This window comes from Hyperolius riggenbachi, chromosome 1 (assembly GCF_040937935.1).
Source record: "Hyperolius riggenbachi isolate aHypRig1 chromosome 1, aHypRig1.pri, whole genome shotgun sequence".
NCBI lineage: Eukaryota > Metazoa > Chordata > Amphibia > Anura > Hyperoliidae > Hyperolius > Hyperolius riggenbachi.
The window spans coordinates 95,971,331-95,986,428 of NC_090646.1; the positions used below are offsets into that span (position 1 = coordinate 95,971,331).

The window sequence follows — 15,098 nt, forward strand, 5'->3', positions numbered from 1 at the left end:
GTCCTGGAGCGTCAGAGCGGGGCTGCGAGGGCACCGATCGGCTGCTGGGGGCTGAGGGAAGCCCCAGGTGAGTAAATCTCATTTTTTACAGTTGACTTAAGTTTTCCTTTAAATAATGTTATCTGCTTACAGAGGCTGGATCTGCCTATACAGCCCAGCCTCTGTTGCTATCCCAAACCCCCCTAAGGTCCCCCTGCACTCTGCAATCCCCCATAAATCACAGCCTGAGGCTGTGTTTACATCTGTAGTGTCAGTCTCAGCTGCTCCCCCGCCTCCCGCATAGCTCCGGTCCCTGTCCCTTCCCTCCAATCAGCAGGGAGGGAAGGGATGCAGGCGGGGACTGGAGTTCTGCAGGAGGCGGGGAGAGCAGCAGACTGACACTATAGAGATAAACACAGCCAGCTCTGACAAGCTGTTTGTCAGCAGCGTGGCTGTGATTTATGAGGGATTGCAGAGTGCAGGCGGACCTTAGGGGGGTTTGGGATAGCAACAGAGGCTGGGCTGTATAGTCAGATCCAGCCTCTGTATGCAGATAATATTCTTCAAACCCACCTCGGGTTCTCTTTAATGTCACTTTGATGATGCGTTTTACAATTTTTGCTGTGAACCTCCACGCCATCCTATAGAGCTGTGCTGCTTAAAGAGAACCTGAGCCAAAGCTTGGGTTCATAAACACATGCTTATAGAGAAACCGTAACCAAGAATTGAACTTCATCCCAATCAGTAGCTGATACCCCTTTTTCCTTGAGAAAACATTTTCCTTTTCACAAACGGATTATCAGGGGGCTCTGTATGGTTGATATTGTGGTGAAACCCCTCCCACAGTGTGATGTCAGCGCCTCACAGCACTGAGGTACTGACATCACACTGTGGGAGCCTTGTTGCATTGTGGGAAATAACAGCTGTTTCCAACTGACAAAAAAGTGAGCAGCAGCTACTTCCACTGACATCACCTGCCTGCACTAAAAAAAAAAGGTCGCCATGTGATAAATGTCAGAATGTAAATCAGGGAGAGGAAAGATTTTACAATGGGCAAATCCTGACTAAATCATTTATACATACTGTAATTATTGTAAAAATTAAGCACTTTTGTTCATTACGTATTTTTAATGGCGTTCCTCTTTAACCACTTGAGGACCCACCCTTTACCCCCCCCCTTAAGGACCAGCGCTGTTTGTTGAGATCTGTGCTGGGTGGGCTCTGCAGCCCCCAGCACAGATCAGGTTGCACGCAGAGCGATCAGATCGCCCCCCTTTTTTCCCCCCCTATGGGGATGATGTGCAGGGGGGGTCTGATCGCTCCTGCCTGCAGGCATGTTGCGGGGGGGTGGCACCTCAAAGCCCCCCTCCGCGGCGAAATTCCCCCCCCCCTCCCTCTCCTACCTGTCATGCCCAGTGATCCGGGCTGCACAGGACGCTATCCGTCCTGTGCAGCCAGTGACAGGACGTCCCCTGTCACATGGCGGCGATCCCCGGCCGCTGATTGGCCGGACAAACCGATCTGCCTTACGGCGCTGCTGCGCAGCAGCGCCGTACAATGTAAACAAAGCGGATTATTTCCGCTTGTGTTTACATTTAGCCTTTGAGCCGCCATCGGCGGCCCGCAGGCTATTCACAGAGCCCCCCGCCGTGAATTGACAGGAAGCAGCCGCTCGCGCGAGCGGCTGCTTCCTGATTAATCAGCCAGCAGCTGGCGACGCAGTACTGCGTCGCTGGTCCTGCAGCTGCCACTTTGCTGACGCACGGTATAAGCGTGCGGTCGGCAAGTGGTTAAGAAGAGAAAGGCCTTTGGATCCTAAGAAGGCTTCCCATAGCATCCTCTGCTGCTGGCTCTCCTCCAGCTGATCGGGGGCATGCTCCTCTTCTGGCAAGAGCACAGCCACACCTTCATAGTAGCATGGAACCATTCCCTGGAATTGCTCCAACTTACTATGTTGTTACGGCCGTACTCGTGCAGACGCAGAGGAGGAGCGCACCCCGATCAGATTGCCAACAAGCCAACTTAATCTTTGGAAGGTCCACAAGCAGCAACTAGGGAATGGAGGATTGCGAGGAAAGCCTCATTAGGATCCAGATGCTTCCCTCTTATTAGGTAAGTATGTGATTTTGTAACCAAAGTTTTTGCTTAGCTCACTTTCCGAGACTCAATGTGGGCTCACTTCCGGTGCTTAACAACGCATCCTTATAGACAAGCTCCATTGCATTCTCTGTATTGGAGGAAGAGTGTGCCAGGGAAGCGCCACAGCTCTTGTCTGTAAGGGGGCGGGGCTAAGTGCAGACAATCGACCCATACCGGGTCTCGGAGGGCGAGTTAAACAAAAAACCCTTGTGAAGTCATTATACCTTTTTAAGTGAACATGGTACATGTCGTGTTTATTTTGGGCTTCATACTTGCTTTAAAAAGAGTGAAGCCTTAAAATAACTCTTTTTACTTGCCAGTCCTCGTCAGCAATAAGATCATAGCTGAAACGCTGCATTCCCACAGCAGAACGATGTTTTTGTACCCCCCAAAATTCCACGGCTTTCTAAGTCCAGTTAATCTCCGCTGTTCTCCGCCTCTCCCCGCCCCTCTCAGTGAAAGAACAGAGTAACCAAGCAGCTCAGGGTGACCCAAACTACTGGGAATGTATAGGGGGATGAAAGGAACCAAAAAGCCCTCCTACTAAAAAAGCAAAGCTTGGTGTAATTGCCTTCTTAAAACAGAAGGAAATTTGCAATAATTCAGTTATAAATGAACATTTGTGGTTACCCACAATGCACACCTACTAAATATGCAAATTATCCCTTTCCGCCCTTGTTAAACCAAGCAAGCATCCAGAACCGCTGGTTTATAGCAAGCCTATTTCATACAGCCTTATCAATCCCTGCCATGTACTGATGAGGACCAAAAGTCCGAAACAGGCTGTCTACATGTGGGTTTGATATGGCTGTGTAAAACTTAAAGCTATAGGCTTGCTATAAACCAGCGGTTCTGGATGCTTGCTTGGCTTAACAAGGGCGGAAAGGGATAATTTGCATAATTAGTAGGTGTGCATTATCAGTGAAAGAAGACTGAGAGGGGCGGGGAGAGGCGAAGATCGGTGGAGATTGACTCCAGCAGAGGCAGAGCTAATGCACAAAGCTCTACCTCTACCAGGAAGCGATCCCTGAATTTTGCCCATGGGGATTTGGGCGGTATAAAGACATCGTTCTGCCACGGGAAAGCGGCGTTTTAGCTATGATCTTATTGATGAAGAGGACTGGCAAGTAAAAAGAGATATTTGTTAAGGCTTTATACTCTCTTTAAAGTCTTTTTTTGTAAATATTAGTGAATTCAAAAGGTTCTAGTGCCATCAAACTGGTTTGGTAAAAGTAATATGATTCCCTCAATGCTGCAAAATGTCAAATTATTAAAAATAACAGCAGTCATGGAGGGGTTAAAACTGTGACTACAACTTAAAGGTTAAAAAAGGAAAGTGATTACGGAGTACATAGAACTTTTAAAGGTTAAATTTGGGTGAAAAAGCCCTTTCGTTCGGATGACGGATCAGTGCGCAGGCAAACCCTGGATCAATTTATACTCCCCACGGCATGAAATATAGCAGAGGGAAGAGCAGTAATGTGTGAAGACAGATAATTTGATGTGCTGCATGCATTCCATTACATATCGGAGTTGGTGCCTCGGCATCACATGACTTGCCCACAGCATCCATTAACACTTGTGAATTGGATGCTGCTTTCTGTAATGGAACAGCGGAGGCAGCTCCAAGTCCTTGTTGTTCCATTATTGCTGTGTGCAGTGGCCCTTGGCTATGACACTACGAAGCTGCTTATGAATATCTGAACTCCATACCGAAGGACACATATTAAAGGGAGTTTGAAATAGGATTCACCAGTTTACATGTGTCAGGATTCTTAAAGAGAACCTTAAAGAGGAACTCCAGTGAAAATAATGTAATAAAAAAAAAGTGCTTCATTTTTACAATAATTATGTATAAATGATTTAGTCAGTGTTTGCCCGTTGTAAAATCTTTTAAATCCCTGATTTATATTCTGACATTTATTACATGGTGACATTTTTACTGCTGGCAGGGGATGTAGCAGCTGCTTGCTGTTTTTGGCAGTTGGAAACAGCTGTAAACAGTTATTTCCCACAATGCAACAGGGTTCACAGACAGGAAACTGCCAGAAGTACCTCGGTACTCAGAGCTTCTTGTGAGAGGGGTTTCACCACAATATCAGTCATACAGCGCCCCCTGATGGTCTGTTTGTGAAAAGGAATAGATTTCTCATGTAAAAGGGGGTGGGCTTGATTTACAAAACGGTGCTAACTTTAGCACTGGCCCTTAGCACGTCTAAACTCAGTTGAAATGTGAGAAGTAGTGATCGTGCGCAAAGTATCGCGCGCAAAGTTTTGCGCGCGCACTGCACAGAGCGCAGGGCGCTCCGCGCGAAGTGCCCATTAAAGCCTATGGGACTTAGCGCGCGCATAGAACTTTGCGCGCGTAAAACTTTGCGCGCAAAGCTTTACGCGCGATCTGATTGAGAAATCCGGTGCTAACCTACTTAGCACCCTGGTTAGCGCGCCTTAAGACTTTAGACGTGCTAAGTAGGTTAGCACCTCTTAGTAAATCAAGCCCGGTATCAGCTACTGATTGGGATTAAGTTCAATTCTTGGTCGGAGTTTCTCTTTAAGTGAAAATAAACCGATAGAATAAACAATTGTATTTACCTATCTTACGACTTCTAAAAATGACTTTTTTTTATAGATATCGCAGAGTTCTATGTTATGTTTAAAGGACAACTGAAGTGAGAGGGATATGGAGGCTGCCATATGTATATCCTTTAAAGAGAGACTGAAGCGAGAATAAATCTCGCTTCAGACCTCAGAGTTAGCAGGGGCATGTGTGCCCTTGCTAAAACGCCGCTATAGCGCGGCTTAACGGGGGTCCCTTCACCCCCAAATCCCCTCCGTAATGCGGGGGAGCGCTTCCTGGTTGGGGCAGGGCTAACCGCCGCAGCCCTGCCCCACGCGCGTCTGTCAGCGCGTATCTCCGCCTCTCCCTTGCCCCTCTCAGTCTTCCTTCACTGAGAGGGGCGGGGGAGAGGCGGCGATGCGCGGCTGATAGACGCGACTGGAGGCAGGGCTCCAGCCGTTAGCCCTGCCTCCAGGAGCGACCAAGTCTGCGACCAAGTGTCGCAGTGGGGGGTTTGGGGGTCAAGGGACCCCCGTTTAGCGGCGCTATTGCGGCGGTTTAGCAGGGGCACGCATGCCCCTGCTAACTATGAGCTCTGAAGCGAGATTTATTCTCGCTTCAGAGTCTCTTTAAAGCAATACCAGTTACCTGGCTGTCCTGCTGAGCCTTTAATACTTTCAGCCATAGACCCTGAACAGGCATGCAGCAGATTAGGTGTTTCTGACATTATTGTCAGATCTGACAAGATTAGCTGCATGCTTGTTTCTGGTGTTATTCAGACACTACTGCAGCCAAAAGCATCTGGTATTTTTAAAGATAAATAAATATGGCAGCCTTAAAATTCTTCTCACTTCAGTTGCCCTTTAAAAACTTAATAAGTAGCTTTATTGCTTTGCCTCTGCTCATTGACATAGTGTTTTGTATTCCAGTGAGCTAAAATCTATGAACGATTGACCTTATTTTATTTATCCCCTGCACTTCGAAGCTGTTCTCTTGCAAGAAAGAGCTTTATGGCTGAAATTCCTTCTCAGTGATGGTCATGCTATAGTCAACTAGGTCCTTACTGTAGAAAACTGTCAGTTGCATAGCTGAATATTAACTCTTTCATAAAAAGAACAGCAACATATCCTAGTTATTTGTATGTTTGCCACTGTACATACACATGTCTATTATATTATCACATGTCACTTAATGTTTCTCTTTAATAAAGCAATGATTAACAAAAAAATTGGGGTACAAACCGTGTACAAAGACAGAGCTTGTATGTTATAAAGGAATGATCTAATGGTATGATCTGAATCCATGCGAAAGTACCGCACACGTGTATGGGGTGGATTCTGGTGCTGGGTTCCTAGGCAATCCAAAGTCCAAAAGAGGGATCAGCACACATACTTGCTGAAACTCAAATAACTTTTATTGTTCCATCACACACACTATATACATCTGACCGTATAACAGACAATCGTTCCAGGGCCAGTAAGGTCCCCTTTGTCAAGGCATAGGGCAGAAAAACATGGGGATCGTAAGATAATGAATTCTCAGTAAGACAGTAAATTCACAGTCAGTCAGTTGCTGTCACTGCCAATAGGAACTGGGCCTTAGGGATCCAGGTGCAGGCTGGTTGACTCCCTGGTCCATAATTCACTATTAGCAGTTTGAGCAATCGGACAACGTTATTGTAAAGGATGAGATGAGCCACAGTCCTATCGCCGGCATTACAGACGGGTGCCTGGTGGTGGTAGGGGGAGGAGGGGGGCCCCACACATCCTATACTGTGCTGAGGTAAGTAAATACAATATTACTTATTAACAAGATGAACATTTGTTCTAGGTAGGTAAAATGTCACTGATAGATCAATTTCAGAGCAGAGCTTCAACAGCAGAGAAAAGTGTTTCAAATGATTGTCTATTTCTGATTGATTCTCTTGAACGCTGAACTCTAGACACAGGTATTATTCTACCATTCAGATAGGGCTGTCATCTGTAATAAAAAAAAGAAGCAGCGTTTCAGAGCCACTTGTTCCAGGCAGCAGGGAGACCTCTTTTGTGAGGCTTTTACGCAGCGTGGGCCGGGTTTCATTTCACACATGTTCTTCATGACTTATGAGTAAACAGCGATTCTGCTAACCTTACACTCTAACAGTTTATTGTTTAGATTGTATTTAGTGTTCATATTATTATTTGCCTTATATAGGTACTTACATAAATGCCTTACTATTGTTAAAGAGAAACTGTAGTCAAGAAAACAAAAACATAACCATGAGTAAATTCCTTTAATTTATTAACCAGATATACTCACCTTTGGTTAATCCCACGCCAATATCCTTGGAAATGTCCCATGCCAATATCCTCTTGTTATGTTGATTGAAGATCCCCCGACGAATGACCAACTGTGGCCAGTTGAAAGCACTTGCTATACTATAATACAGCAAGCTCCGGCAAACCATCTTTGAAAGTGCCACCAGGGCTCCCCATTGGTCCTCTTACCTCAGGACCTCTTACACTTTGACTATTTTAGTTTGGCCTCATTTCATATCATAACTGGCTTTTAATAGTGCAAAGCTGTCTATTAATAAGTGTATTTTTTAACTCTGGTAGGATTCTGTTTAGAAATTTAACATAAATGTTGTTACAGTTGTCTATCTGTGTTATGAAACTGACCTTCTTGATGTCCCGTGGTTTCAGCATCCTCAAGAAGAAGAAGTTGCGTCCTGTGAAGCGGGTCTCTTTCTCACACTCAAACAATCTCACCAAACTTCTGCAGACCGGTGCACGGCCCCATCCGTTTGGAAGCGCAGAATCTCTGAATGCTTCGGAGGTTGAAGAAACGCTTTGTGTATTCCGAGTGCCCAGCCAAACCCCAAGTCCTACAAACAGACCTAAGAAGAAGAGGAGCTTTCTCAACTCCAAGAAATCAGCTGCTGTTTTGTCCTAAAGAGACCTGGATATTTGTGGAGGCCATTTACAAGACAAGACAAATATTTGTATTGCTCTTTTCTCCTGGCGACTCAAAGCACTTGAGCTGCAGCCACGAGGGCACACTCAGTAGGTAGTAGTGTTGCAAGACAAGACAAATAACATTTATATTGTACTTTTCTCCTGGACTCGAGCTGCAGCCACGATGGCACACTCAGTAGGTAGTAGTGTTGCAAGACAAGACAAATAACATTTATATTGTACTTTTCTCCTGGACTTGAGCTGCAGCCACGAGGTCACACTCAGTTGGCAGTAGCAGTGTTGGCTTACTGAACAGGAAGAGTCGCGATTTGAATCCAGGTTTCCTGTGTCAGAGGCAGAACCATTACACTATCCACACACTCCATTGTGTAATGCTTGGGTAGACCTATTATCTAGGGCAGGGGTATCAACTCAAATACAATGTGGGCTGAAATTGAACACCAATGTCTATTGGTCACCCTTACTCCCTTATAAAGTCCCCAGGTGTCTAAGCCCCCCCCCCCTCTCTCCAATGCCTATATAGTTCCCTGCTGTCTAGTGGTCCTCCCTCCCCTATACAGTTCCCTAGTGTTTAGTGCTTTCCCCTACCTCCCCCGAAGGGGTTCTAGGGCTTCACCTCCAATATTGCTTCCCTGGTGGTCTAGAGTAGGCCATACATAATGCAAAGTGGGGAAACCAGTCGAGGGCCAAATTTATTGACTCTGTGGGTCAGATGTGGCCTGTGGGTCGGAGTTTGATATGTAGGATCTAGGTGAAAAGATCTGTGGAGAGGCAGCAGTTTGCCCCTCTATTTTTATGTCAAATCTCATTTTATTTTGTAAGAATATTCTGAGATAAGGATGGTCAGTGAGATGCAAATCCATGTTGATGCAGGATTATGCAAATTGTTTACACACATGGAAGCAGCTTCAAAATGGACCAATTGAATAAAGCCAAATAAAAATAACCAATCGAGGGCACTAACATAGCAATATGAACTCCACAAGCTGCAAACCAATAGCAATGCTTCCTGCAAAACCTCTAAGATTATGTATATAGTACAAACGAATGATTGCACTCAGTGGAAAAAACATGAATGGCAAATCCACAGATAGATTAAATGGGTCCAAAATACCCAATTAAATTATTAATCAAAATTATAATCAAAACACTCCTATAAGGACGGTAGGTTTATTCAGTTGCAGCATAGAGTCAGTGTAATTGTCATCCCAGGAGGATATAACGTGTCCAATCGGATAAAAAATCCACACAATGGTATTATAACTGCACAAGTAGAGGGAATGTGATGAAATAGTATAACCAGGCTCTAGCTAGTGGCTGCTTCTTTACGATTTCCATCTTCAGCCACGCTGCCTGCGTCTTCTGTATGCCCGACGCATGTTATTTACACTTAACATGCGCCTGGATGAAGAAGATGCAGGCAGCGTGGCTGAAGACATAGAGCGGAACAGAGCAGCCGCCAGGACAGATGAGTTACTACAAGGCAGCTCAGCTATGGAACATGCAGGGCCATGGGTAGCAGTCAGTGGGACACCACCTGGGGGGTCGAGTAGGAACTCCAGGGGCTAACTTGGCTTGGGGCGGGGTAAGCGGCCCCCAAGTTTCTTTTCCCCAGGGCCCCCGTATTGCTTACACTTGCCCTGTGTGCCTTGGTGGCTTCCAGATGAGGGACGCCTCTATCCTTTCTTGTATACTTAAAGTTTACCAGAGATGACATGTGACATGGTGAGATAGACATGTGCATATACAGTGGTAAGCATACAGACACTTATGCTGTGCTCCTTTTCTTTTTTCCCTGGCTGAAAGAGTTTATACTTAGCTATGGAACTGACAGTTTTTCTCCAGCCAGGACTCAGTTGGCTCACTGATAACAAATTACAGCTATAAAACCCTTTCCTAAGCAGATACCTGGGCTTTTTACTGTGAGAGGAAAATATTAAAAGGTCATGTATGTTCACTCTGGGACTCTTGAGACACTGCAATTGAGCAGAGACTATGAAACATTAAATCTGCTTTGTAAATGTTTCTACATAAAATAAAACCCTGAGATATCTAAAAGAGTCATTTTTAAGAAGGACAGATCCAATTGTTTATATCATTCGTTTATTTTCATTTCTGGTTCACTTTTTAAATGAAGTTGCACCAGATGTAAATCCAAACATCTGCTATGTCAGGACTTTTCTCAGATTGCAGCCATTCCAGTAAGATCAAGGGGAAATGGCATTCCCAGTAAACACCCCTTGAGTTATTTTAGTGGTTTCCAAAAAAATGGATTGAGGTAGAAAAATACCCCAGAGGGCAAAGATGAAGGTTAGTATGGACTGAGAAATCCAGGCGTGAGGCAACATCTTCCATCATCTTTGTAGGATACATTTCTGAGATGCGTAGAGTGACATAGACAGCAGATGTTGTCTGGTTTGTTCACCAGTCTAGATGCTTGAAACATGGAGTGAGAAAACAATTGTGTAACCTTTCAATTGGAATACCTTGAAGTGCGGGTTTAGTGTCTGAAGCAAATGTAAAATACGTCATTACAATCATAAGCACTGCAGGTAAGCTAATTGCACCTCCATGAAACTGAGCCAGCATAATCAGCACTGTGCACCTGAGAAGAAATGATTCAAATCGTGTCTGCGTGGGTTTCCTCTGAGCACTCCGGTTTCCTCCCACATCCCAAAAACATACAGGTAACTTACCTGGTCCCCCCCCCCCCCCCTAAATTGTCCCTAGACTATAATGGACATATGACTATGGTAGTAGGGATTAGATTGTAAACTTCTGAGGTTACTGACCAAACTATAAACACTGTACAGTGCTATACAAATACTTAATAATAATAATAACTTACAGAGAGCCGGTACACCCCCCCCCCCCCCCGACCGTTTCCCCGGTGCTTCTCAACATAAAGGTACTTATTCTGTCATTTGGGCTTATGCCTGTATTGCTGGATGTTATCATAACATGCATGAACAATGTATATATATATATTGTACTTGAGTTGCTTAATGTTCCTTTTGCACTGTGTATGAACTATGTATGTATTTATGGTACTTATCCCCTGTTGTCTGCATTGTACTTTTGCACAGTGCCACAGAAGATTATGGCATTATATAAATGCAATAATAATCATTTAGGTATGTAGAAAATGGCAGCTTTGGCATCATTTGAAGGAAATTGTACTTTAGCTTTACTTTAAGGTCTGGTTTATACAGACATTGGCTAAAATTCTCTCCCTTTTGTGTCTTGTAACTATACAATTGCCACTATAATTATTATATTGTCTACCACTTTTGTGTTACGTACCAATGCCTGTATTTTTATGTAACCATGTTTGTTTTTGTAATCTGTGCGGCCCCGCGGAAGATGATGGTGCTATATCAATCGTTAATAATAATAATACAACAGCCCATTCCTCACATTCCTGGTTATGGGTAGTGTTGGGCGAACAGTGTTCGCCACTGTTCGGGTTCTGCAGAACATCACCCTGTTCGGGTGATGTTCGAGTTCGGCCGAACACCTGGTGGTGTTCGGCCAAACTGTTCGGGTTCGCCCAAACTGCTGAATGCCCGGCCGAACAGGGCCCTGTTCGGCCGAATACGGCCCCCCTATGGGGTCGCAGGCATAAGGGGGGAGCATGCCCCGATCGCGGGGGGGGGGGGTCGGAAATTCCCCCCACCCCCTCCGCTGGCGCTCCCCCCTCTGCCCGCTTCCCCATACAAAAGTTTGACGAAAGTAAAATAGTACCGGTGCTGGTGGCTGGCTGCTGCAGTGGCTGGCTGGCACTATGAAGTGACTGAGGAGGAGGAGTCGGACGCGTTGAGGGAGGCCGGGCAGCGGGCGGTTCAGCGGTAGTACCCTTGTGGTACTTCCGCCCTTTCTCTGACCTCACGTCCTCTGCGTGATGACGCATACGAGGGTACGCGTGACGCGTACCCTCGTATGCAGAGGACGTGAGGTCAAAGAAAGGGCGGAAGTACCACAAGGGTACTACCGCTGAACCGCCCGCTGCCCGGCCTCCCTCAACGCGTCCGACTCCTCCTCCTCAGTCACTTCATAGTGCCAGCCAGCCACTGCAGCAGCCAGCCACCACCACCGGTACTATTTTACTTTCGTCAAACTTTTGTATGGGGAAGCGGGCAGAGGGGAGAGCGCTAGCGGAGGGGGTGGGGGGAATTTCCGAACCCCCCCCCCCCCCCCCCCCCCCCCCGCGATCGGGGCATGCTCCCGCCTTATGCCTGCGACCCCATAGGGCCCCCAAAAGCGGGATGTTCGGGGAGTTCGGGGTTCGGCCCGAACATGCCGAACATCGCGGCCATGTTCGGCAAACGTTCCCGAACCCGAACATCCAGGTGTTCGCCCAACACTAGTTATGGGTGCCTTTATGTGGCTATTTAGTAGGAATGGTCAATGAGTTGATGCAGGATTATGCAAATACTATATGCAAATATGTGGCTGGAAAATGGACCAATCAAATGAAACCTTGGTGGGACTTGATTGATCCATTTTCAAGCTGCATACATTTGCATACAACGTTTACACAATCCTGCATCAAGAATTATTTGCATCTTATTGACTATCCGTATTGCTTAGCAGCTATTTGTTGCAATGCACCCGTCCCCCATTCTAAACTCTTCCTTGTAGAAGCTAAGAAAACAAGCCTTACTGTGCCACTTATGTGACGCCATGCACATTCAAGCCTCACTCATATATTCTGATAAGGAGTGAATAATAAATGGTGAAGAAATGGGAGCCAGCAGTATACTAGTGCATCTCAATTAATTAAATCATCAAAAAAAAGTAATTTATTTCAGCAATTCTATTTCAAAAAGTGAAATTCATATATTATACAGATTTATTACATGATGGCCTATACGGCTCATACGCAATTCTCATTTTCTCCTAGGAGATCATTTTTTGTTTCCTCTTTAAAGAGAATCTTTACTCTAAAATTCTTACAATAAAAAGCATACCATTCTATTCATTATGTTCTCCTGGGCCCCTCTGTGCTGTTTCTGCCACTCCCTGCTGCAATCCTGGCTTGTAATTGCCAGTTATAGGCAGTTTTTACAAACAAAAGACATGGCTGTTACCAGAATGTGATAGGCTCAGAGGAGCTCAGTCTGACTCATACAGAGCCTGCAGGGGGCGTGGAGAGGGTGTGTATAGCTTCTATCCTATCACAAGCAGAGCTGCACATTCCAGCCTGAGTGCCTAAGCCCGACAAAGTCAGAGGAAAGAAGATTAGATTATATAACAGAGATAATACAGCCACTGTGCAACTAGGAAAGGCTGCAGTAAGACCCACCACATTAGAACAGGTATAGGAACTTATACGATAGAAGAAATAAGGCTGAACATTTTGTTACAGAGTCTCTTTCAAATAATTTTTCAGCACTTTACAATTGAAAAAGTACTAAAAAGTAGGTGAAAAAGTACCATCAAAATTAATTTAAGCATTTTCTTGCTTGCTGTTGATTTAAAGGGGATTTTATTGATAAGTTGTGAAATGATCACCTAGGAGAAAACTCAGGAGAAAAAGTTAATTGCATATGAACTACAGAGCAATATATTTCAGGCATTGATTTCATTTCATTTTGCTGATTATGGACTACAGGCAATGATGACCCCAAATTCAGTATCTCAGAAAATTAGAATAATAATAATAGACCGATAAAAAAATATATATATATTTTTAATACAGAAATGTTGGCTAAAAAAATATTTCCATGTGCAAACTCCATATTTTTTTGGAGCTGTGTTTGCCTGAATTACTGCTTCATTGTAGTGTGGGTTAAGGTAATCAGCCTATGGCCCCACTGAAGTGTTAAGGAAGCCCAGAATGCTTTGATAGCAGCCTTCAGCTCATCTGCATTTTTGGGCCTGGTGTCTTTCACATTCCTCTTAAAGCAGGAGGATTAGCCATACTATTGCCAGGGGGAAAAAACACATGTATAAGTAGAGAAATACTTGATCTACTTACATAACACATGTATTGTACTGTCCATGTTTTGATTTCAGTGAATGTTATATAGTAAATGAAGAGAATTCTGTTCCTGGTGGGGGCCATGTCTTTTGCCCACAGTTTAGGCTAAATCCTGATGTCATTTCTGCCCTTTACTTTTTTTTCTTTTCTCCTCCAATCCCTGAGTCACCTCAGCCTTGCTTGTAAACACAAGTGAGCAGGGGATCAGGTTTCAGATAAGCAGCTAGGTAAGGACATAAATGGAAAAGAAGGAATATATTATAGATAAAAACAACCCCCGACATGCAACTGCTTGGCACTGACTACTAAAGGGCCAGTGCTCTTTAAGTATGTAATAACTCCAAATCATAACAGCAGAAAACGTTTTGAAAGTTTTGAATGCAGGATTAGCATCTTATCACTTAATACACTCAGACCAGTTGCTGTTGAAATTTGATTTTTATGGTGACAATCCCGCTTTAACAATACCTTATAGATTCTCTATGGGATGAAGGTCAGATGAGGTTGCTGCTCAATCAAGCGCTGTGATACCATGGTCATTAAACCAGGTATTGGTGCTTTTGGCAGTGTGGACAGGTGCCAAGTCCTGCTGAAAAATGAGATCAGCATCTCCATAATGCTTGTCAGCAGAGGTATGCATGAAGTGCTGTAAATAGTGAGGGGCACCCAAAAAAATAAATATCAGAGTATTAGTTATAAAGACATGAATAAATACATGAGGTATCTCACCTCTCCAGATGAACCGACCCCCCAAAAAAGGGTTTAGAACAGGTAAGGTTTATTCAAGCACAATTAAAGAGACCCTATAACGAAAAAAAAGTTCCCCTGGGGGGGTACTAACCTCGGTAGGGGTAAGCCTCTGGACCCTATCGAGGCTTCCCCCGTTCTCCTGTATCCCACGGCGGTCTCACTGCAGCCCACGGAACGCACAGCCGACAATTTGTCAGGCTGGGCAATATTTACCTTTTCTGGCTCCCGCGGGGGTTCTGTTGCGGCTCTCCGCTCGGAAATAGGTGGAAATAGCCGATCTCTGTCGGGTCCGCTCTACTACGCAGGTGTAGGAGACTTGCACCTGCGCGGTAGAGTGGACCGACAGAGATCGGCTATTTCCACCTATCTCCGATCGGAGAGCCGATACTGCGCCTGCGCTGCAGCCGGGAAGGCAAATAATTACATCCCCGCTGTTTGGAGAGCTTTATCGCCGCCACCATAAGACACAGGAGGACGGGGGAAGCCTCGATATGATCCGGAGGCTTCCCCCACCCGAGATGAGTACCCCCAAGGGGAACTTTATTTAGTTACAGATTTTCTTTGCCCTCTTCCGCAGGTCAATAAAGTGCATTAGGGAATTTAGTTTGGAGCCTGGGCGCCAAAATTCAGTCTGAGGCTGAATAAATCTGTAAGGCATGTTCAGTATGATTAGTAGGCAGAACCTAATAATTCACAGTCACTAGTATTTTCAGAAATGAAAAATGTATTGTAT

At 45.0% G+C, this 15,098-nt stretch overlaps 1 protein-coding gene across 2 annotated transcripts in view; it reads left to right on the plus strand.

Moving 5' to 3' along the window:
- The window catches only part of EVC2 (EvC ciliary complex subunit 2), a 167,990-nt gene extending 156,761 nt beyond the window's left edge, over nucleotides 1–11,229 (plus strand). For both annotated transcript variants that reach the window (XM_068277224.1, XM_068277233.1), the window contains exon 22: nucleotides 7,360–11,229. In XM_068277224.1, coding sequence (XP_068133325.1) covers nucleotides 7,360–7,609 — 250 coding nt within the window. In that variant the 3' untranslated portion in view covers nucleotides 7,610–11,229. The remainder of the gene's footprint in view (nucleotides 1–7,359) is intronic.
- The last annotated feature ends 3,869 nt before the right edge of the window (nucleotides 11,230–15,098 follow it).